The sequence below is a fragment of the Heterodontus francisci genome, unplaced genomic scaffold (genome assembly GCF_036365525.1).
Source record: "Heterodontus francisci isolate sHetFra1 unplaced genomic scaffold, sHetFra1.hap1 HAP1_SCAFFOLD_1636, whole genome shotgun sequence".
NCBI lineage: Eukaryota > Metazoa > Chordata > Chondrichthyes > Heterodontiformes > Heterodontidae > Heterodontus > Heterodontus francisci.
Window position 1 is genome coordinate 22,321 of NW_027140168.1, and position 22,045 is coordinate 44,365.

Below are 22,045 nucleotides of genomic sequence, written 5' to 3' on the forward strand. Positions count from 1 at the left end.
CCAGGGCTGACCAGTAAGTACACTAATTGTATCAAATGTATTTCAGCAAACCTTTGAACAAAGCCTGATGTGATTAGTGTGGGGTAAAGTGGAGCAAACTGGATTCCCTCAGACCCTGTCAGGGACTCTGGTGCAAATGGAGTCTGCACTGTGAGTCACCCATTGTGATGTTGCTGTGAGAGATAAGGAGCTGTATAAATACAAGTCCTTTCTGCCTTTTATCTGCTGGATCGAACTGGTTAAACAGGGCAGGTGATTGTAACTGTCGGCTGATGAGCAATCTGGCCTTTTCTTTTTGCATTGAAACCATTGTCAAGGCAGCAAATTCAAAATCCTTTATATCTCTCCTCAATCTCATCTTGTTACTGGTGATAGTTGAGCCTAGGTAGGTGAACTCTTGAACCACTTCCAGAGCGTGGTCGCCGATATTGATGGATGGAGCATTTCTGACGTCCTGTCCCATGATGTTCGTTTTCTTGAGGCTGATGGTTAGGCCAAATTCGTTGCAGGCAGCCGCAAACCTGTCGATGAGACTCTGCAGGCATTCTTCAGTGTGAGATGTTAAAGCAGCATCGTCAGCAAAGAGGAGTTCTCTGATGAGGACTTTCCGTACTTTGGACTTCGCTCTTAGACGGGCAAGGTTGAACAACCTGCCCCCTGATCTTGTGTGGAGGGAAATTCCTTCTTCTGAAGTCTTGAACACATGTGACAGCAGCAGTGAGAAGAAGATCCCAAACAGTGTAGGTGCGAGAACACAGCCCTGTTTCACACCACTCAGGATAGGAAAGGTGTCTGATGAGACGCCGCTATGCTGAATTGAGCCTTTCATATTGTTATGGAATGAGGTGATGATACTTAGTAGCTTTGGTGGACACAATGGCGCACTGACACGGAACACAAAAGTCCGAGTGTATCAAGCCTGTGCCCTCAGTACCTTGCTCTACTGCAGCGAGGCCTGGACAACGTATGTCAGCCAAGAGCGACGTCTCAATTCATTCCATCTTCGCTGCCTCCGGAGAATCCTTGGCATCAGGTGGCAGGACTGTATCTCCAGCACAGAAGTCCTCGAGGCGGTCAACATCCCCAGCTTATACACACTACTGAGTCAGCGGCGCTTGAGATGGCTTGGCCATGTGAGTCGCATGGAAGATGGCAGGATCCCCAAAGACACATTGTACAGCGAGCTCGTCACTGGTATCAGACCCACCGGCCGTCCATGTCTCCGCTTTAAAGACATCTGCAAACGCGACATGAAGTCCTGTGACATTGATCACAAGTCGTGGGAGTCAGTTGCCAGCGATCGCCAGAGCTGGCGGGCAGCCATAAAGGCGGGGCTAAAGAGTGGGGAGAGCGACTTAGTTGGCAGGAAAAAAGACAAGCGCAATGGGAGAGCCAACTGTATAACAGCCCTGACAACCAATTTTATCTGCAGCACTTGTGGAAGCACTCTAGAATTGGCCTTTATAGCCACTCCAGGCGCTGCTTCACAAACCACTGACCACCTCCAGGCGCTTACCCATTGTCTCTCGAGACAAGGTGCCGCACAAGAGGCTGCTGCATAAGATAAGGATGCATGGCGTTAGGGGTAAAGTATTAGCATGGATAGAGGATTGATTGACTAACAGGAAGCAGAGAGTGGGGATAAATGAGTGCTATTCTGGGTGGCAATCAGTCAGTAGTGGTGTGCCTCAGGGATCGGTGTTGGGACTGCAATTATTTACAATTTATACAGATGATTTGGAGTTGGGGACCACTTGTAGGGTGTCAAAGTTTGCAGATGACACTAAGATGAGTGGCAGAGCAAAGTGTGCAGATGACTGAAACTTTGCAGAGGAACATAGATACATTGAGTGAGTGGGCAAAGGACTGGCAGATGGAATACAATGTTAATAAATGTGAAGTCATTCATTTCGGTAGGAGTAACAGTAAAAAGGATTATTACTTGAATGGTAAAAAGTTGCAGCATGCTGCTATGCAGAGGGACCTGGGTGTCCTTTTGCATGAATCGCAGAAGGTTGGTCTGCAGGTACAGCAAGTAATTAAGATGGCAAATGGAATGTTGTCCTTCATTGCTAAAGGGATTGAGTTTAAAAGCAGAGAGGTTATGTTGCAGCTGTATAAGGTACTGGTGAGGCCGCACCTGGAGTACTGTGTGCAGTTTTGGTCTCCTTACTTGAGAGAGGATGTACTGGCACTGGAGAGGGTGCAGAGGAGGTTCACTAGGTTGATTCCGGAGTTGAGGGGGTTGGCTTATGAGGAGAGACTGAGTAGATTGGGATTATATTCATTGGAATTCAGAAGAATGAGGGGGGATCTTATAGAAACATATAAAATCATGAAGGGAATAGATAAGATACAAGTAGAGAGGATGTTTCCACTGGCAGGTGAAGCTAGGACAAGAGGGCATAGCCTCAAGATTAGAGGGAGCAGATTTAGGACTGAATTGAGAAGGAAGTTCTTCACCCAGAGGGTTGTTAATCTATGGAATTCCTTGCCCAGTGAAGTAGTTGATGCTTCTTCAGTAAACGTTTTTAAAGCTAAGGTAGATATCTTTTTGAATAATAAAGGAATTAAGGGATACGGTGAGAACGCGGGTAAGTGGATCTGAGTCCACGAAAAGATCAGCCATGATCTTATTGAATGGTGGAGCAGGCTCGAGGGGCCGGACGGCCTACTCCTGCTCCTAGTTCTTATGTTAAGGAGGCCAAAGAGAGAAAGAGAATCTCATCTTTGTGAGCTCCTCCTGCCAGATGTCCTGGCCCTCTTTTTTTCCCCCACCCCAGGCCCATAAACAGCTTCCGTTACAGCCTGGTACAGTGCTTTCGTTCCAGCTAAGGATGCTGGGGAAGAGATCCGCCATTATCGATTTACCGACCATCTCGTTACTGTCACTTACTCCGTTGGCAGAGCCTCGACTGTCGGAGGGGCTGTCTTTCGGATGAGGTGTTAAGCCGAGGCCCCTGTCTGCCCCTTCAGGAGCAAGTTAAAGATCCCACAGACTCTGTTCAAAGGAGAGCAGGTGAGCTGTCTCCTGTGGCCCGGCCAGTAGGACGGAGGTAGCTGATAATTGTAATGTAGGAAGTAAATCAACCAACGTTCCCACAAACAGCAGTGAAATAATGAACAGATAATCTGTTTGTGAGGGGATAAATATTGGTCAGGATACTGGAACAAACTACTTATGCTGGGGAGGTGCTGATTTCTGTCCTCCCCCTTCCAAAGGCAGTGTTCCTTCGGTGCTGGGGTTACTTCATTGGCCGAAGAGTGTAGCACAGTAGTGATGTTACTGGACCAGTGATCCAGAGGCCTGAATTTAATTATCTGGAGACATGAGTTCAAATTCCCCCAGGGCAGCTGGGGGAATTTAAATTCCGTTTAATAAATGTGGACTAAAATGTTAGTCTCAGTAATGGTGACCATACAGATACCAGATTGTTGTAAAACCCTCATCCGCTTCATTAATGCCCTTCAGGTAAAGAAGCACGCTGTCCTTAACTGGTCTGGCCTACACGTGACTCCGTGCCCACGCTGCCTGGGCAATAACTGGGCTTTCCTGTGTCGCCCACATCCTGAAAACAGCATTTTCTAGCAAATGGTCCCCTAATCCAGGCCGATAGTCACTGTGCAGTACTGAGGGAGTGCTGCACTGTCAGAGGCACCATCTTTCAGATGCGACGTTAAACTACGCTCCTTCCTCTCAGGTGGGTGTCAAAGACCCCATGGCCACTATTTGGAGAGGTGCAGTGGCGTTTGACCTGGTTTTTTTGTTGGCGGGGGGGGGGGGGGGGGGTGGAGAATTTTCTGTTTGTGGGATCTTGCTGTGCGTACATTGGATACTACGTTTCCTACATTACAATTAGTGACTAGACTTCAAAGCTATTTCATTGACTCTAAAGTGCTGTGAGATTTGCCTCCATCATTGTTGTGATGGAACCCCAGCAGTCCTCATCTTCCCCACCCCATTACAGCAAGACTGGCCCACTGCACACAGGCAAACCCAAAACCTGTTTACCCCCGACACTCTCTCATACATTTCCAGTCAGCTGTTGGATACAAAACAAATATTTACACAGGAGGTACAGCACAGGCCATTTGGCCCAGCAGCTCCATGCTGGTGTTTATGCTCCACATGAACCTCCCCTCACCTTTTCATCTCATCCTATCAGCATATTCCTTTCTCCCTCGTGTGTTTATCTAACTTCCCCATAGTTGCATCTCTGCTATTCACCTCTACTGTGGTCGTGTTCCACATTCTCACCACTCTCTGGGTAAAGAAGTTTCACCTGAATTCCCGATTGGATTTATTAGTGACTGTCTTATATCTGTAGTCATTATGGCACAGAGGAGGCCATTCAGCCCATCGAGTCCATGCCAGCTCTCTGTAGAGCAATCCAGTCAGTCCCATTCCCTCGCTCTATCCCTGTAGCCCTGCAAGTTTGTTTCCTTGAAGTGTCCATCCAATTTCCTTGTGAAATTATTGATGGTCTCCACTTCCTCATAGGCAGCAAGTTCCAGACAATTACCACCCGCTGTAAACCAAGTTCTGCCCCCATGTATCTTTTGCCCAAAACCTTCTCTCTGTGTCCCCTAGTCCTTGTACTGTTGTTAATGGGAACAGATTTTCCTTGTCTAACTTAAAATTCCCCATCCCTGGAACCATTCTGGTAAATATCCTCCTGCATTCTCTCAAGGACCCTCACATCCTTCCTGAAGTGTGGTGACCAGAACTGGACACAATACTCCAGTTGGGGCCTAACCAGAGCATGATAAAGGTTCAGTATAACTTCCCTGCATTTGTACTCGATGCCTCTATTTATGAAGCCCAAGATTCCACATGCTTTACTAACCACTCTCTCAATATGTCCTGCCACCTTTAAAGATTGATGCACACGCACCCCCAGGTCCCTCTGTTCCTGCACACTCTTTAGAACTGTGCCATTAACTCTATATTGCCTCACCCTATCCCTTCTGCCAAAATGCATCGTCTCATTTCTCTGTATTAAATTTCCATCTGCCCATTCTGCTAGCCTATCTATGTCTGTTGCAGGCGGTTTGTATCATCCTCGCTGTCTGTCAGAACTAGCCACCTACTTCTGGTCTCCCCATCAAACCCTTTCCTAATCTTAAACACCTCTATTTATATCTGTATATTGACATTCCTATAGGCTCTTAACATAGTAAACCCTCCCAAGGGACTTCACTGGAGCGATTAGCAGAGAGAATTTGACACAAAGCCATAGGAAGTGATATTAGAGTGAGTAAAATCGTGATTAAAGAGGTAAATTTCAAGTTTGGGGGGGGACTGAAAGCAGGAGAGAGGAGTGGAGAGGTATACATAGCAACGTAGAAAATCTGTGGCACAGAAGGAGGCCATTTGGCCCGTTGCATCCATGCTGACCGAGGAAGAGTTATCCAGCCTAATCCTACTTTGCAGCACTTGGTCCGTAGCCTTATAGGTTACAGCATTTCAATTCCATTTCCAAGGGTGATGAGGGTTTCTGCCTCAACCACCCTTTCAGGCAGTGAGTTTTCCTTAACTCCGCTTGGGGAGGGAATTTCAGAGCAGAGTGCCTCGGCAACGGAAAGCAAGGCTGACAACGGCAGAGTGGAGGATGCACAGGAACCTGACAAAGCCCCGCTATGTCCTGTCCACAAAAAGCAGGCCTGATGCAATCTGCCCAATTCCTAACCCATCAGTCTACTCTTGATCATTAGCAAAGTGATGGAAGGTGTTGTTGACAGTGCTTTCAAGCAGCACTTACTCAGGAACAACCTGCTCACCAATACTCAGTTTGGGTTCTGCCAGGACCACTCAGCTCCTGATCTCTTACAGCCTTGGTCCAAACATGGACAAAAGAGCTGAATTCCAGAGGTGGGGTGAGAGTGACTGTCTAAAGTCTGTCCACCATCTACAAGTCAGGAGTGTGATGGAGTACTGCCCACTTGCCTGGATGGGTGCAGCTGCAACAGCACACAGGAAGCTAGACACCATCCAGGACAAAGCATCCCGCTTGATTGGCATCCCATCTACAAACATTCACTCCCTCCACCACCGATGCACAGTGGCAGCAGTGTGTACCATCTACAAGATCACTGCAGCAATGCACCAAGGCTCCTTCGACAGCCACTTCCAAACCCGCGACCTCTACCATCGAGAAGGACAAGGGCAGCAAATACATGGGAACACCATCACCTGCAAGTTCCCCTCCAAGTCACACACCATCCTGACTTGGAACTGTATCGCCGTTCCTTCACTGTCACTGAGTCAAAATCTGGAACTCCCTTAACAGCACTGTGGGTGTACCTACCCCACATGGACTGCAGCGGTTCAAGAAGGCAGCTCAGCACCACCTTCTCAAGGGCAATTAGGGATGGACAGTAAATGCTGGCCTTGCCAGCGACGCCCACATCCTGCGAATAAATTTTATAAAATTTTAGGAATGCAGAGATAGGGAGGGTTGTAGGTGCTGGAGGAGGTTACAGAGATAGGGAGGGTTGTAGGTGCTGGAGGAGGTTACAGAGATAGGGAGGGTTGTAGGGGACTGGAGGAGGTTACAGAGATAGGGAGGGTTGTAGGTGCTGTAGGAGGTTACAGAGATAGGGAGGGTTGTAGGTGCTGGAGGAGGTTACAGAGATAGGGAGGGTTGTAGGTGCTGGAGGAGGTTACAGAGATAGGGAGGGTTGTAGGGGACTGGAGGAGGTTACAGAGATAGGGAGGGTTGTAGGTGCTGGAGGAGGTTACAGAGATAGGGAGGGTTGTAGGTGCTGGAGGAGGTTACAGAGATAGGGAGGGTTGTAGGTGCTGGAGGAGGTTACAGAGATAGGGAGGGTTGTAGGTGCTGGAGGAGGTTACAGAGATAGGGAGGGTTGTAGGTGCTGGAGGAGGTTACAGAGATAGGGAGGGTTGTAGGGGACTGGAGGAGGTTACAGAGATAGGGAGGGTTGTAGGTGCTGGAGGAGGTTACAGAGATAGGGAGGGCTGGAGGAGGTTGCAGAGATAGGGAGGGTTGTAGGGGACTGGAGGAGGTTACAGAGATAGGGAGGGTTGTAGGGACTGGAGGAGGTTACAGAGATGGGGAGGGTTGTAGGGGACTGGAGGAGGTTACAGAGATGGGGAGGGTGAGGCCATGGAGGGATTTGAACACAAGGATGAGAATTTTAAATTGGGCCGGGAGTTGATGTTGATCAGCAAGCACAGGGGGAACGGCTGAGTGAGACGGTGCAGGAAGCTGAGTTATGGACGGTGACAGGAGCTGTTAATGACAGCAGTCCTGTTGCCACTGGCTGTGGTAACATGGCTGAGCAGGGAAGGAGAAGTGGAATTGCAGGGTTTGGTTCCAGGCCCACGCAGCTGTGCCTGTGCCTGCCCAGGAGGAACTTCCCTTCTGTTGTGGTTAACTCTGTTCAGTATTTAGCCTGAGGAAGCTCATCTCTTCAGCTCAGTGTGAGAGACTGCTGCTGCTTTTAAAGAGGTAAAGTCTCGCAACTCGTACATCCTCCCCTTCCATCGCTCCACCGCTGGTGGCCGTGTCTTCTGCTGCCTTGGTCCTAAGCTCTGGAATTCCCTCCCTAAATCTGTCCCCCTTTAAACCTACCGCCTCGACCAAGCTTTTGGTTTGGTCAGATTTTGATAATGCTTCTGTGAAGCATCTTGGGTTGATTTTTAAGGTGCTATATAAATGCCAGTTGTTGAGAGGGCAGGGGTAACAGCTTTCTTTTTATTCTTTCATGGGATGTGGGCATCACTGGCAAGGCCTGTATTTGTTGCCCATCCCTAATTGCCCTTGAACTGAGTGGCTTACTCGACCATTTCAGAGTGCAGTTAAGAGTCAACCACATTGCTGAGGGTCTGGAGTCACATGTAGGCCAGACCAGGTAAGGACGGCAGATTTCCTTCCCTAAACCAGATGGGTTTTTACAACAATCAATGATAGTTTCATGGCCACCATTAATGAGACTAGCTTTCACTTCCAGATTTATTTTATTTAATTGAATTTAAATTCCCCCAGCTGCTGTGGTGGGATTTGAACCCGTGTGCCCAGAGCCATCACCTGGCCTCTAGATTCCTAGTTCAGTGACATTACCACTGCGTCACTGTCTCCCTCACAAGTTGAGGGGCTTTCCATTCAAGAGAGTGGAGCAAGGGGGAATTCTGTTGCATGAGTTGTCTCCAGTCCCCCTTTTGCTGTTCTGTTTTAAACTTAACATTGTTTAAAAAGCAGGCACCAGGGGACGTACAGACTGGACGATCTAGGGGAGCTCCTAATGCGGTCAGAGAGCAGACTGACCGACATCTCCCCCTGGTGTCCCGACCCACATTGACCCTCAAAACGACAGATTCCCTCATTTATCTCATTGCTGATGGTGGGAGCTTGCTGTGCGTGACAGTAACTACAATTTCAATTGGAATGTCCTGAGGTAGTGAAAGGCTGTACGGAAATGCAAGTCCAAAACACACTAGGTGGATTGTTGCCCCTGTGACTGAGTAGGCCGACCTTTACTGACATTGGGACTTGCGAGAGTGACACATCCCAACCTGATGCCAGCCCCTGTTCCCAACATCCGGTCCACTAGGCCGTGACCTGTGACCTGTTCGTGGTAGGCCTCCCCCTGCTGAACAGGACTCGGAGCCTCCCCCTTGTAACTCTGCTTTGTTGTGCTGCCTCTTCGGCAGGCCATTGGCTCAGCTGCACTGAGAGATCGGCTCCAGGCAAGACTTTAACCCTTTACTGCTGCTTAAACCACATCAGTCGCAGAACAAAGTGAAAGAGGCAAGGAGGCTCCCAGGTAAACAACGCCTCGATTTTCAAAATTCTCATCCTTGTTTTCAAATCCCTACATGGCCTCGCCCCTCCCTATCTCTAATCTCCTCCAGCCCCACAACCCTCCAAATTATCTGCACTTCTCTAATTCTGGCCTCTTGTATATTCAGGATTTTAATCACTCCACCATTGGCAGCCGTGCTTTCAGTTACCTCGGCCCCAAACTCTGGAATTCCCTCCCTACACCTCTCCACCTCGCTTTCCTCCTTTAAGACACTCTTTAAAACCTACCTCTTTGACCAGGCTTTTCATCATTTGACCAGATATCTCCTCATGTGACTCAGTCGCAATTTTGTTTGATTGTGTTAAAGGCGCCAATAAATCCAAGTTGTTGTTTTAACAACTGATCTCTCAACTTTTGCACTCCACACATCCCCCTCCCCACCATGCACCCCAGAGGAATTCCCAGACTCTTCCACTAGTGGCCATGGGATCTTTTGCAACCCCCGGAATGGGCAGGCAGGATCTCGGATCTTAGCTGAAAGATAGAACCCCCGGCAGGGTGGCACTCCCTCGATGTCTGAAATGGTCTTGCAAGCCGCTCAGTTGTAGCAAAACAGCTACCAAAAAACCATAGCACTGTGGGTGTACCTCCACCACATGGACTGCAGTGGGTCAAGAAGGCAGCTCACCACCACATTCTCAAGGGCAATTAGGGATGGGCAATAAATGCTGTCCTGGCCGGTGACCATCCCCTGAACTCATTTTTTAAAAAAAATCTTGTTCACCCCTGTGTTCGCTGACCTACATTAGTCAAGCAATAGCTTGATTTTAAAATTCCTATCCTTGTTTTCAAATCCTTATCCCTAATTACCTCCATCCCTATAACCCTCCCAGATCCCCCCTCGCTCCTCTAATTTTGGCTTCTTGAGCATTCCCGATTTTAGTCCCTCCACCATTATCGGCCGTGCCTTCAGCTGCCGAGGCCCCAAGCTCTGGAATTCCCTAAACCTCTCCTCGCTTTCCGTCTATAAAACACTCCCTTTGACCATCGGTCCTAATATTGCTTTATGTGGCTCGGTGTGTAATTTTGTTTTGAGAATGGCTCCTGTGAAGCACTTTGGGATATTTGAACATGGTAAAGGTGTGAGTTCACTTGGCATTGTTGAAAGTATATCAGGCAGTGTGATGAGTTCTCTAACACTGCCGGTCTCTTCTGTTCTCTGATTCCCCATACAGCTTTCTCTGTTGCACTGATCGACGCTGCATTTGACAAGGATGAGAGCGTTCGTCAGGAAATATCCCAGGCTCTTCGGGAGCTGGGTTACCATCATCCTCGGCAGGTCCTCCTGGCCTGTCACTCCTACCTCAGCAAGCACAGCAAGGTAGGTCTGAGGGCCGGTTACTGAAATTCACATGAAGAGCGAGCGGTCACATACCATTCCCTAGCTTGAAATGTTGCGTTGTGCTGTTCAGTGCATTGTGGTTTGCCAAACCTTAACCACGGTAAATTTGATAGATTTGGTATCTGGTGGCTCTCTTGTGTTAGATTCATACAATAGTTACAGCACAGAAGGAGGCCATTCTGCCCGTCGTGTCTGTGCCAGCTCTCTGCAAGAGCAACTCACCAAGTCCCACTCTCCTGCCTTTTCCTCGCAGCCCTGCAAATTTTTTCTCTTCAGATAATTATCCAGTTCCCTTTTGAATGTCTCGATTGAATGTGCCTCCACCACACTCTCAGGCAGTGCATTCCAGATCCTGACCACTCGCTGTGTAAAAATGTTTTTCCTCATGTCACTGTTGCTTCTTTTGCCAATCACCTTAAATCAGTGTCCTCTGATTCTGGACCCTTCAGCCCATGGGAATGGTTTCTCTATCGACTCGATCAAATCGCCTTTTTGTTTCTCCAGCTTGTGCAGGTTCATCGCATCATCATACTCCACAGTATGGAGGCTATCGTCAAGGAAACCATCAACCAATTGGACCAACCCCTGGCCAGGATGGTCATCTCTTTGGCATCAGAAGAGATGACCAGATCGAAGGTACTTTTCCCCCTTCCACCCATTCCGCCCCCATCCGTTAACCCAACGGTGTTAATTCATCGCACTCGTTCCTATGCTTCATGTGCAAATGGTGTGTTTGGGGGGGGCAGGTGGGCCTTCACACCTCCCAGCAGAGGTTTGTGAGTCAGTGAAGAGGAATGCTGTTTATTCCCCTCCACTCTAATCTAGCTAGCACAAATTATATAGTTCCTGACCTCAAACCACTTCCGCAGCAGAGATCAGCTAAATTGACCACTAACTGACTCAGAAGATTGTGGGTTCAAGTCCCACTCCAGAGACTTGAGCACATAATCGAGGCTGACACTCCCTGTGCAGTGCTGAGGGAGCACCGCTGCGTCGGAGGGTCAGTGCTGAGGGAGCGTCGGAGGGTCAGTGCTGAGGGAGCGCCGCAGGGTCGGAGGGTCAGTACTCGGGGATTAGAAACATAGAAAATAGGAGCAGGAGTAGGCCATTCGGCCCTTCGACCCTGCTCCACCATTCATTATGATCATGGCTGATCATCCAACTCAGTAACCTGTTCCTGCTTTCGCCCCATACTCTTTGATCCCTTTAGACCTGAGGGGTATATCTAACTCCTTGAAAACATACAATGTTTTGGCCTCAACTGCTTTCTGCGGTAGTGAATTCCACAGGCTCACCACTCTCTGGGTGAAGAAATTTCTCCTCATCTCAGTCCTGAAAGGTTTACCCTGTATCCTTAGACTATGACCCCTGGTTCTGGACTCCCCCACCATCGGGAACATCCTTCCTGAATCTACCCTGTCAAGTCCTGTTAGAATTTTATAGGTTTCTATGAGATCCCCCCTCACTCTCCTGAACTCCAGCGAATATAATCCTAACTGCCTCGATCTCTACTCAGACGTCAGTCCCGCCATCCCGTGCATCAGTCTGGTAAACCTTCGCTGCACTCCCTCTATAGCAAGAACATCCTTCCTCAGATAAGGAGACCAAAACTGCACACAATATTCCAGGTGCTGCCTCACCAAGGCCCTGTATAGTTGCAGCAAGACATCCCTGCTCCTGTACTCGAATCCTCTTGCTATGAAGGCCAACATACCATTTGCCTTTTTTACAGCCTGTTGCACCTGCACCTTCAGCGACTGGTGTACGAGAACACCCAGGTCTCGCTGCATATTCCCCTCTCTCAATTTATAGCCATTCAGATAATCTGCCTTCCTGTTTTTGCTACCAAAGTGGATAACCTCACATTTATCCACATTATACTGCATCTGCCATGCATTTGCCCACTCACTCAACTTGTCCAAATCACCCTGAAGCCTCTCTGCATCCTCCTCACAATTCTCCCTCCCACCCAGTTTTGTCTCATCTGCAAATTTGGAGATATTACGTTTAGTTCCCTCATCTAAATCATTAATGTATATTGTGAATATCTGGGGTCCTAGCATCGATCCCTGCGGTACCCCACTAGTCACTGCCTGCCATTCAGAAAAAGACCCAAAGTCCCTACTCTTAGTTTCCTGTCCGCCAACCAATTTTCTATCCATCGCAATACACTACCCCCAATCCCATGCGCTTTAATTTTACATGCTCATCTCTTAAGTGGACTTTGTCGAAAGCCTTCTGGAAGTCCAAATAAACCACATCCACTGGCTCCCCCTCATTAACTCTACTAGTTACATCCTTGAAGAATTCTAGTAGATTTGTCGAGCATGATTTCCCTTTCGTAAATCCATGCTGACTCTGTCCGATTCTACCACTGTTCTCTAAGTGCTCTGCTATAAAATCTTTGATAATGGACTCTAGAATTTTCCCCACTACTGACGTCAGGCTGACTGGTCTATAATTCCCTGTTTTCTCTCTACTTCCCATTTTAAATAGTGGGGTTACATTAACACTGTCGGAGGGTCAGTACTGAGGGAGTGCTGCACTGTCGGAGGGTCAGTACTGAGGGAGTGCTGCACTGTCGGAGGGTCAGTACTGAGGGAGTGCTGCACTGTCGGAGGGTCAGTACTGAGGGAGCGCTGCACTGTCGGAGGGTCAGTACTGAGGGAGTGCTGCACTGTCGGAGGGTCAGTACTGAGGGAGTGCTGCACTGTCGGAGGGTCAGTACTGAGGGAGTGCTGCACTGTCGGAGGGTCAGTACTGAGGGAGTGCTGCACTGTCGGAGGGTCAGTACTGAGGGAGTGCTGCACTGTCGGAGGGTCAGTACTGAGGGAGTGCTGCACTGTCGGAGGGTCAGTACTGAGGGAGTGCTGCACTGTCGGAGGGTCAGTACTGAGGGAGTGCTGCACTGTCGGAGGGTCAGTACTGAGGGAGTGCTGCACTGTCGGAGGGTCAGTACTGAGGGAGTGCTGCACTGTCGGAGGGTCAGTACTGAGGGAGCGCTGCAGTGAGACGGATGCCATCTTTCAAGTGAGATGTTGAGTCTTGTCTCCTCGTTGGTGGATGTAAAAGATCCCACTGTCCGTATCTCAGACGAGTTGTGGAGTTCTCTGCCCTGCTCTGGCTGATGTTTCTCCCTCCACCAACATCCCTTAACAGATGATGTCATTATAACATGTGGCGTCTTGCTGTGTGCTACTTTCCTATATTACAACAGTGACCACACTTCAAAAGCATTTCATTGGGATTGGGTGTGAAGCATTTTGGGTCTTGTGGTTGTGAAAGGCGCTACAGAAATGCAGGGCCTTGAGCTTTGTGCACATACTGGTCAGTCTAACCCACACCGTGCAGTGATTGTGTTGGGTGGGGGGGTGGATTTGATTAGATTATAGTCACCCTGAGGACAGGACCCCCGCCCCCGCTCCCAGTCTTTGTGCAGTCGAGTTTTGGTGTGTTCACCCTGTGCCTTGTTCACTCTGCTTTAGGAGGTGCTTCCCGAGTGGCAGGAAGCTGCCAGTAAGCTGCTTGTGGCTTTGGGCTGCAGGTTTATCAATGAGGTGATGGAGGAGATTCTGCAGAAATTCCAACCCGGAGTCCTGCCCCACTTCTTCGTGGTTCACACACTGGCCAGTCTCTCCACGGCAAACGGTGAGGCTATTTGTTTTAACTGCTTTCCTGGTTTATCTCCCCCCCCCCCCCGCCCCCCGGTGAAGGGGGTGAGTGTGAACCCTCCCTATCCGCTCCATTGTGTGTGTGCCTGGTGAGACACTGGGAAGAGCCTGGAGCACGGGGTCACAGTCTCTGAATGAGGGCTCGGCCATTCAGGACCGAGAGGAGAAATTTATTCACTCGGTGCGTTGTGAATTTTTAGATTTCTTGACCCGAGAGTGCTCTGGATGTTCAGTCACTGAGTATGTAGACCCATCCCCAATTGCTCTTGAGAAATGGGTGGTGAGCCACCGCATGCAACTGCAACAGTTTGGTACAACTGTGCTCCCCCTCACCAGTGCAAGAATGTATTTCCAGCCCAGACTATCCTGCTGCTCTACATGTTTGTGAGTTTGGCTGCAAGCCCAGTTTAACCTCATTGCTTAATAAAAACATTTACCAACGGGCCTGTAAACCTCCACTCTGCATCACCGCCTTGCTTCCTGATCCACTTCATCCACTAACTCACAACCCGAGTCCGACACTCTGACCTTCAACTTTTAACCTTGGTCTATGTTGGGGGGAGAAAGCCATGTCCTTTCACGCGTTGTTGAGGAATGTTGTGTATCTCACAGGTGTGTTTTTCTTATACAGGGAGATGTCTGTGACTTCAGGGCAGGGCCACCATTTATTATCTTTAAACTTCCCTGTGATTTCCACATGGCCCAGTGGTGTAAGAAATTAAATAAAGCAAAAAAAGCTCGGATCTGTAAAAGTGACCATGAAACTGTCATTAAAACCCAACTGGTTCACTGATGTCCTTTAGGGAAGGAAATCTCTGGACCCACAGCAATGTGGTTGACCCTTAACCACCCTCTGAAATGAAGTAAGGCACTCAGTAAGTCAGATTCTGCTATGAGAAACTTTACCCACATAAACCCCAGTTTAAGAAGGCAGCTCACCACCACCATCTCAAGGGCAATTAGGGATGGGCAATAAATGCTGGTCTGGCCAGCGACGCCCGCGTCCCATGAATGAATGAATAAAAAGAGTCCCATTTCAGTCCTGTGTTGAGTGCCCGTCTGCGAGGCACCAGCCTTTTAATGCTTAAAGAAAATCCTCTGCTGGAACGTGGATGTCAGGTGAGAACAGGATTGGCCCGTTCCGTGATGCCTCCGTGACCAAATAGCCTGCCAACCCCGGGTGTCTCCAGTCTCCACGTCAGTGCCCCAGAGGAGGGGAGAACACTCTGACAGTGGGTCAGAAAGCACTGTGTCGTGATGATCAATCTCCTCGTCTTTGTAGTGATTTGGGTTTTTGGATGTTATTTACTTACAGAATCGTTAGATTAATGTGGAAAGGAACCAGCGAGCTCAGTGACTGCCATCTAGTGTCTAGCTGCCTCTCTGCAGCTCCACCACTTTCTCCTGGTCCCCCTTCTATCGCCTCCTCTTCACCAATCAGGCGTCTTGATTTTGTTTATTAAATCCAGTTCGTAGCATTTTACTGCACGGGAGGAGGCCATTCAGCCCATTGTGCCTGTGCCAGCTGTTTGTAGGAGCTATCCATTTAGTCCCACACTCCTCTTTCCCTATAGCCCTGCAAATTCTCCCCCCCCCCCCCAATTAAGTATTTATCCAATTCCCTTTTGAAAGTTATTATTGAAACTGCTTCCACGCAGCGTGTTCCAGATCACAACAACTCAGTGTAAAAAAAAAAAAAAATAGTCCTGCTCACCACCTCCTCTGGCTCTTTTTCCAATTATCTTAGCTCTGTGTCCCTCTGCTTACTGACCCTCCTGCCACTGGAAACGGTTTCTCCTTATTTATTCTATCAAAACCCCTCATGATTTTGAACACCTTGATTAAATCTCCCCTGAAGCTTCTCCCCAGTCTCTCCATATTAACTGAAGTCCCTCCTCCCTGGACCCATTCCAGTAAATCTCCTCTCCTCCACACCATCTCCAAGACCCTGACATCCCTCAAGTGTGGAGCCCAGAATTGGACACAATACTTCAGTTGGAGTCTAACCAATGATTTATAATGATTCTTCATAAATTCCTTGTTTTGTTTGCTATATCTATATTTATAAAGCCAGTGATCCCATAGGCCTTACTAACAGCCTTCTCCACCTGTCCTCCAAAGATCTGTGTACAAACACCCCCCAGGTCTCTCTGTTCCAGCACCTCCTTTAAAATTGTACCATTGGGTTTCTGTTTTGTTTTGAATGTTGGTGTAATATTCTACCTCAGTGCCTGGGTCTTTGCTGATGAACTGACTGTTGGCTTTGTTCCCCAGTGTATGGTATGGTGCCCTTCCTGACTGCCATCTTAGGGACAATGCTGCCCATGCTAGGCATGGCGAAGCAGGAGGCGATGAAATCGGTGTTCACCGTCGGTAAGAGCCTTATCTGTAACGTGATGTGACCGTGTAGGGGGAGCTTTACTCTTTATCTAACACCCCGTGCTGTACCTGTCCTGGGAGTGTTTGATGGGACAGTGTAGGGGGAGCTTTACTCTGTATCTAACCCCGTTTTTTTTTTTGTAGATGGAGCTTTACTCTGTATCTAACTGGATTTTTTTTTTCTGTATCTAACCCCCCGTACTGTACCTGTCCTGGGAGTGTTTGATGGGGGACAGTGTAGTGGGAGCTTTACTCTGTATCTAACCCCCCGTGCTGTACCTGTCCTGGGAGTGTTTGATGGGACAGTGTAGTGGGAGCTTTACTCTGTATCTAACCCCCCGTGCTGTACCTGTCCTGGGAGTGTTTGATGGGGGACAGTGTAGTGGGAGCTTTACTCTATCTAACCCAATGCTGTATCTGTCCTGGGAGTGTTTGATGGGACAGTGTAGAGGGAGCTTTACTCTATCTAACCCAATGCTGTATCTGTCCTGGGAGTGTTTGATGGGACAGTGTAGTGGGAGCTTTACTCTGTATCTAACCCCCCGTGCTGTACCTGTCCTGGGAGTGTTTGATGGGGGACAGTGTAGAGGGAGCTTTACTCTATCTAACCCAATGCTGTATCTGTCCTGGGAGTGTTTGATGGCGAACAGTGTAGTGGGAGCTTTACTCTATCTAACCCAATGCTGTATCTGTCCTGGGAGTGTTTGATGGGACAGTGTAGAGGGAGCTTTACTCTATCTAACCCAATGCTGTATCTGTCCTGGGAGTGTTTGATGGGGGACAGTGTAGTGGGAGCTTTACTCTATCTAACCCAATGCTGTATCTGTCCTGGGAGTGTTTGATGGGACAGTGTAGTGGGAGCTTTACTCTGTATCTAACCCCCCGTGCTGTACCTGTCCTGGGAGTGTTTGATGGGGGACAGTGTAGAGGGAGCTTTACTCTGTATCTAACCCCATGCTGTACCTGGGAGTGTTTGGGTGCTTGTGGAGCTAGTGTATGACTGTGAAAAAGGGATGGGTTCATTGAGCCTTTTCCTGAGATGTTTCCTAATGGTATTATTATCATAGAGTGATACAACGCCGAAACAGGCCCTTCGGCCCACCGAGTCCGTGCCGACCATCAACCACCCATTTATACTAATCCTATATTAATCCCGTTTTTCCCCCTCACATTCCCACCTTCCCTCAATTCTCCTACCACCTACCTACACTAGGGGCAATTTACAATGGCCAATTTACCTATCAACCTGCAAGTCTTCGGCTGTGGGAGGAAACCGGAGCACCCGGCGGAAACCCACACGGTCACAGGGAGAACTTGCAAACTCCGCACAGGCAGTACCCAGAATTGAACCCGGGTCGCTGAGGCTGTGAGGCTGCGGTGCTAACCACTGCGTCACTCACTCTGTATTCTCAGTCTGTTATTGGTGGTTGTGCTGCTGATTTTCTCTCCTTGTGTCACTGTTGTAGCTCTGGGACATTTCAGTGAGAGTATCCTGGAGTACCTGGCCAACCTGGACAAGGCCCCGGACCCCACAGTCAGGAAGGACGCCTTCTCCAGTGAGATCTACGCCTCCTACGATATTCTGTTCAACGTGTGGCTGCAGCATAAAGAAGCCAAGGTTGGAGGGGCTCCCCTGTTGGCGGTGGGGTTTGGGGGTGCGGGTGGATAGCGTTCCACAGGCCACCTACTGTACCCCAAAAAACTAGTAACATCTGGCCAGCTGCGAGAGCTCTCCTTGCTCCTGTTTAGTCAGGTTATGGACACTTTAATTTGAATGTTTCCTTATTTTCACTCCAGTTCATCACTTGGCCACTGATGGTGATTCATGTGCTTAGACACGATTTCAGAATTTGTGGCTAAGAAAGCTTGGAAGTGTTGTGAACTGTGAGGAGGACAGTGATAAACCTCAAGAGGATAAAGTCAGGCTGGTGGAATAGGCAGACACATGGCAGATAGGATTTAATGCGGAGAAGTGACGTGATTCATTTTGGTAGGAAGGACGAGGAGAGACGATATAAAATACCGGAGTGTCTCCTGACAACACAGAACATGGAGCGATGGCCAGTGTCATCAGTGTGTCTCAACGTTTGCCTCTGAGAATCCGAGCACGTGTCAGCGTTGCCTCACCCCTCAATGGTCACAATTCCGCTTCCATCCCCTCTAACAGCACCCCTCCCCCGCGATCATCGCTCCCCCCCCCCCTCCTCCCAACAGTTCCCCCTCCCCTACCCCCACGATCACTGCTTCCCCGCTCCCCACCCCCCCCCACCCCCGCAATCACCACTTGCACCCCACCACCCAACAGTACCCTGCTCCTACCATGATTGTTGCCTCACTCACTGCTTCTCTTCACCATTCCTCCTTCCACTCCTGACTGCTCAGTGGTTCCCTCGCCGCATTCCCCTCTCGCGGCTCACTCCCCCCCCTTGGCTGCTTCCCTGCGGATGAAGCAGGGAGTGACCAGCAAGGGGAATGCGGTGAGCTGACAGGCTCAGGAGGGAGCGGTGAAGAGAAGGTGCAATTGCAGAAGGGAACGGGAAACTGATGGGGGCGGGGTGCGTGGAGGCAGTGATGGGGTTTGGGTTCAATTTGTTTTCTTTGTGACAAATTGAGCCGCGCCATCTCTAATACTGGCAGCTGTCTGAGACGTCGCAGACGGTGACGTTTCTGTCGATTTCCATGCATTTGCTCATGTGCCAGTACTTCACCCACAGTGGTTGCCCTGTCAGCAAATGCAGCCTAAAATAAAAGGTACAATTCTAAAAAAGGGTGCAGGAGCAGAGGGACCTGGGTGCATATGTGCATAATTCCTTAAAGGTGGCAGGACAGGGCGACAAAGCAGTTAATAGGGGATACGGGATTCTGGGCTTTATATTTAGGGGCAATGGAATACAAAAATTAAGTTATGATAGTTATATAAAACACTGCATTGTGTCCAGTTTAGTTCCACTTTAGAAAGTCTGTTACGGCATTAGAGAAGGCTGTAGAAAAGATTCACACGAATGGTTCCAGGGATGAGGAGTTTCAGTTACGTGGATAGATTGGAGAAGCTGGGGTTGTTCTCCTTGGAGAAGGTTGAGAGGAGATTTGATAGAAGTGGGGGAGTGGGACCAGCTGAGTTGCTCTTGCAGAGAACCGGCGCGGCCAGGACAGGCCGAATGGCCTAGTTCTGTGCTGTAACTGTTCTGAATCTATGAATCTTACAAACCGAGCTGCAAGTGCTAAAAAGAAAATAATTGCATTTCTATAGTGCCTTTCACAAACTGAAGCCAGTGAAGTTCTTTTGTAGTGTAATGGCTGATGTAGGAAAGGCCCAATGATAACGTACGTGGAGAAACTGGGATTGTTCTTACAGCAGTGAAGGCGAAGGGGATTAAATTGAGGTGTTCAAAATCATGCAGGGTTTTGATAAAGTAAATAAGAAAATATTTCCAGTGATAGGAGGGTTGGTAACCAGAGGGATTTAAATTAATTGGCAAACGAACCAGAGGAAAGTTGAGAACTTTTTTTTTACACAGTGAGTTGTTGTGATCTGGAATGTGCTGTCTGAAAGGGCGGTGGAAGCAGATTGGATAATAACTTGCAAAAAGAATTGGATAAATACTTGGGAAAGAGCAAGAGAGTGGGATTAATTGGAGAGCTCTTTCAATGAGCCAGCACAGGCACGATGTGTAGAGGGAGCTTTACTCTGTATCTAACCCCGTACTGTCCCTGTCCTGGGAGTGTTTGATGGGGACAGTGTAGAGGGAGCTTTACTCTGTATCTAACCCCGTGCTGTATCTGTCCTGAGAGTGTTTGATGGGGACAGTGTAGAGGGAGCTTTACTCTGTATCTAACCCCGTACTGTCCCTGTCCTGGGAATGTTTGATGGGGACAGTGTAGAGGGAGATTTACTCAGTTTCTAACCCCGTGCTGTACCTGTCCTGAGAGTGTTTGATGGGGGACAGTGTAGAGGGAGCTTTACTCTGTATCTAACCCGTGCTGTATGTTACAGACACTATGACCAACCTTTGATTCCTTAGCACTGACTTTTCTCTCCTTGACAAACACTCAATAAATCGGCCTATGTGTTTTTCTGTGGGCTAAGTTTTCATTCTTGTGTTTCCCTCGGCAGCTGAGGATGAGTGTAGTGGATGCCATCGGCCAGATGGCGTACCTGATGCCCCACGACAAGCTGGAGGAGCAACTGCCTAAACTGATCCCCGGGGTCCTGCACCTGTACAAGAAACATCCAGAGCACTTTCACATCACCCAGGTAACCACCTCCTCAAAACACTTCCCTCTACTGCCCGACCATGCAGCGAAGACGCAGTGGTTTCTGTTCCGTTCCTATAACTGGGATCGTGTACCGACCCCCGTGTATGCTCCCCGCCCCACGTACCCTCTCCCTGTCAACCGTTTAGTAGGAGCGCTGGAGTGTGCGGGGGATTGAGACGCAGCTGGATTTATTCTACTAATGGGAGGAGGCGGTCCAGGTCCCTCCCCATCTCTGCTCCTTGAGGCTCCCATGTGAAATGGTTTCGGCAATTTCCATCCACTTCACGCTTGGCAAATCTATCAGCTCAGCAGTCCAGTGGAATTTAGAGGAAAGTGGGCGTTGCTGGCAAGGCCGACATTCATTGACTATTTCTAAGTGTGTTGAGAAGCTGGCAGTGCAGACGGCTTCATGAACCACGGGTAGAGGGTTTGTCCAACTGAGTACCTTGCTCGGCGATTTCAGACGGCAGTTAAGGGTCAGCCACATTGCTGTGGGTCTGGAGTCATATGTCGGCCAGACCAGGTAAGGATGGCAGATTTCCTTCCCTAAAGGACATTAGTGAACCAGATGGGTTTTTGCAACAATTGGGTAGTTCCATGGCACCATTACTGAGACAAACATTTTAATCTCCAGGTATTTTTGGTTCGGATTGTCAAGCGTTAGTTAGTGGGTGGTGGAAAGGGCAGGCGATGGGGTGCTTTCCGGGTTAGGGGTGAGGAAGAATGGGGCATGGGGTTTGAATGTCGGCTGGCTTCTCAAGCACGCGAGGGAAGGGGAATCAAAGCGTACTGGTTGTGTTTTAAAAAATGGTGGTTTGGCGAAAGGTCAGGATTGTGCTGATGATCTGAACAGTCAAAATAAAACTGTTTTTCACCTCCAGAGCCTGTGTCACGTGCTGGATGCTGCTGTCAGTATGGGCAGTCGAATACTGGAGACACAGATTGACAATCTGCTCAGCATATTACACCCTCAGGTAAGAGACTAGGACACACACAGTATATATTACACCCCCAGGTAAGAGACTAGGACACACACTGTATATATTACACCCCCAGGTAAGAGACTAGGACACACACAGTATATATTACACCCCCAGGTAAGAGACTAGGACACACACTGTATATATTACACCCCCAGGTAAGAGACTAGGACACACACAGTATATATTACACCCCCAGGTAAGAGACTAGGACACACACTGTATATATTACACCCCCAGGTAAGAGACTAGGACACACACAGTATATATTACACCCCCAGGTAAGAGACTAGGACACACACTGTATATATTACACCCCCAGGTAAGAGACTAGGACACACACTGTATATATTACACCCCCAGGTAAGAGACTAGGACACACACTGTATATATTACACCCCCAGGTAAGAGACTAGGACACACACAGTATATATTACACCCCCAGGTAAGAGACTAGGACACACACTGTATATATTACACCCCCAGGTAAGAGACTAGGGGACACACTGTATATATTACACCCCCAGGTAAGAGACTAGGGGACACACTGTATATATTACACCCCCAGGTAAGAGACTAGGGGACACACT

General features: G+C 48.8%; 1 protein-coding gene across 1 annotated transcript in view; it reads left to right on the forward strand.

Annotated features, from left to right (window-relative positions):
- LOC137358997 (maestro heat-like repeat-containing protein family member 1) overlaps positions 1-22,045 on the forward strand; it is a 58,142-nt gene that overhangs the window by 22,131 nt on the left and 13,966 nt on the right. Inside the window, exons 3-9 of the mRNA XM_068025142.1 lie at positions 10,002-10,147; positions 10,673-10,804; positions 13,654-13,816; positions 16,114-16,212; positions 17,685-17,836; positions 20,333-20,473; positions 21,357-21,449. Coding sequence (XP_067881243.1) covers positions 10,002-10,147; positions 10,673-10,804; positions 13,654-13,816; positions 16,114-16,212; positions 17,685-17,836; positions 20,333-20,473; positions 21,357-21,449 — 926 coding nt within the window. The remainder of the gene's footprint in view (positions 1-10,001; positions 10,148-10,672; positions 10,805-13,653; positions 13,817-16,113; positions 16,213-17,684; positions 17,837-20,332; positions 20,474-21,356; positions 21,450-22,045) is intronic.